The 2501-nt window shown below is 41.9% G+C and overlaps 1 protein-coding gene across 1 annotated transcript in view; it reads right to left on the bottom strand.

Moving 5' to 3' along the window:
* Positions 1-854, bottom strand: part of LOC109467758 (G2/mitotic-specific cyclin-A-like) — a 3964-nt gene extending 3110 nt beyond the window's left edge. The window contains exons 1-2 of the mRNA XM_019765809.1: positions 388-854; positions 3-234 (exon numbers count right to left, since the gene is read on the bottom strand). Coding sequence (XP_019621368.1) covers positions 3-234; positions 388-579 — 424 coding nt within the window. The 5' untranslated portion in view covers positions 580-854. The remainder of the gene's footprint in view (positions 1-2; positions 235-387) is intronic.
* Positions 855-2501: the final 1647 nt, after the last annotated feature.

The following is a 2501-nucleotide window of genomic DNA, read 5'->3' as shown; positions in this document are numbered from 1 at the left end:
CCGTTCGGCCATAGATGCTGATGGCTTGCCTATTCCTCTCAGTGCCAAGAGTTGTGACTGTGGAGGAACCTGAGGTTCTTTCGACCGCTCTGAATCTGCCTGATGGTCGACATGGATGGAGAACTGGGTAGAAGCGGCGGGCGGGACAAAGAACCCAGTGGTGGGCTTTCCCGCCTGACCACAACCGACGCTCCCGGTCTGGCCGCACGCTGAAGTCCCTAAAGGACCGCAGTTCTACAAAAATATAAAGACCAATGTTTAGGACAATACACAAACTAACGAAAAGCATGTCATTGGAACTTTTAAGTAATTCACAAAAGGATATACTAGCTAAAGTTTTGCAGGTAGTCTAGGAGGAAAATTTGAATTATTTTCAAGATGGCTGACCTGTTTTGCAGCGCGGTGCGGTTGGACTCGTTGTCGGCCGGCATTTTGGTTGAGAACTCCGAGAGCCACGCGCTTGGTGGCCTGGGGAGCGATGGGCCGGCTCTGGTTGTCTTCCCTCTTCAATCTCCTGGCGTTGGCTTGTCTGTTTTCCTCTCCAAGCGTGGTCGAAAAGCTACCGAGTGCCTGTGACATGATGAGAGTGGCTTGCAGGTTTCGAATGAAAACTGGAGTGTAGTCGTGGACCAACGGCTGACGTTCCCTCCAAAACTCGGCACGAAAGAACAAAATTTGCCGAACAAATAATTCTGTAACCACGAGGACAAACTCACAGCAAGCTCGGTGAGCAAAATGGACTAAAATGCACCGGTAGGAACGAGAGCAATGAGCGAGAAGCGTATGAAGTCGAGATGGTAGCGTCTTCTGGTGCCGCTTCTGCTAACCGACCTCCTGTTTCAGGGGTTCAAGTAACCCGCGACGCGGTGGATTGACCAATCAGAGCGCGCTATTCAAGTCAGCTGGTCAGGCGAGGCCGATCAGCTGGTGAATTAATGAGGCCCGGTGGCGTGGGTCTGACATGTGCACTAGACAATGGAGGGAATTCTTCCTTTGTTATAACAATGTGGAAGACAACTGTCGTACACCTTGCTCACTTTTGCAAATTTAGATGGAGTTTGGGAAGCCATGGAATTGATGATTTGTTGAAGAGGCATAATCTTGGACTTGCAACAATAATCAACCATTTGCTCTTTTTCAGTCCTTACTTTTATTATGAAAATTATTTAGTTGACATATAAATAAAGAGTTAACAATCATATACCTTTATTGCTATGAGCCTAATGGGAAATTAGTTTAAAAATAATCCAGTGTCTTTGCATCTGACATGGTTGTTGCAGGTGATGCACATCTGCACAGGTGTATACATGCAGCACAGGTGTATACATGCAGCACAGGTGTATACATGCAGCACAGGTGTATACATGTATCATTGTAACAGACCGTCTGAACGCAGTGATTGGCCTGTTACATCATCAAGGAGAGTGGAATATCATTAGCTTGAAAATGATGACTAGTATGATAGTCAGTGTGACGTGAATTCCTATGCTACCTGTTACAAGGAACTTCATCTTTTAGTATTAGCAAGGTATTAGTGTCTTATTTTTATAGGCAGACCTGTATCGTTACTTAGTTCAATAGTTGACGACTACATGTGTAACATTATTGAGTAGGAAAACATTAGTAACTTCCATTTTAGGACAATGCCTTTCCTCCATATTTACTATTCTATCTAACGTTACTGCTTGTAGTTATCATAAAATTCCTAAATCAGATCTAAAAATTGGGTGAAAGTTAATTCTGCACCCGTTACTTGCTAGTTTGGTTCACCCTAAACTTTGGTACTTACCATCACAATGGAGAAACCATCCCCATAGAAACCCCTTGTCTGTTCTGCCATGGAGGTAATGCTGCCTCAACGGTTCAATTTTGAGTTGTCTGACTTGAACCTTTATTGTTCCCTTTTCATGTGCTCCCACCTTTCAGACAATGCTGCCTTTCACAGGTTTGGGCGAAGTAAACAGTATTTTTCTTGCAACAATGATCTGTATATGCAACCACATAATGCCAACTTTTGACAGGACCAGTGATGTTTTCATGGAATGTTCGAATTTCCCATAGAGAAGCCACAACATATAACTGCTTGGTTTTGTAAAGCTTGTCATGTGGGCATGATAACAAGTCACTTTTACTTACCTATGGTCAACAATGTACATGTACATGTGTATATTAGTGTTCTGCTAAAGATCTTTCAGTGAATCATTGGCAATTTTATAGAATAGATTCCCAAATGTTTACCTATGCTCAAATATGAAGACAAAGGAACAGGGGTAAAATAATGCCAAACTGCATTTATTGGTTAAAAATAGTTACGTGTACATACAAAATAATACAATAAAATATGATGTATTTGTATTATTGTATTAGGTATATCTTATTTAGAAACTATATGCACATAAAGCCATGTTAGCACTTGGCAAGTACATTAGTTGTTGCCTTGAATATGTTAAAAATCTAGAAATTGCTGTTGTAGTCTGTAGCTTAAAGTTGTTAGCACCAAA

The sequence above is a fragment of the Branchiostoma belcheri genome, unplaced genomic scaffold (genome assembly GCF_001625305.1).
Source record: "Branchiostoma belcheri isolate BF01 breed outbred unplaced genomic scaffold, Haploidv18h27 scaffold19, whole genome shotgun sequence".
NCBI lineage: Eukaryota > Metazoa > Chordata > Leptocardii > Amphioxiformes > Branchiostomatidae > Branchiostoma > Branchiostoma belcheri.
This window is presented reverse-complemented; position numbering and strand designations above follow the sequence as displayed.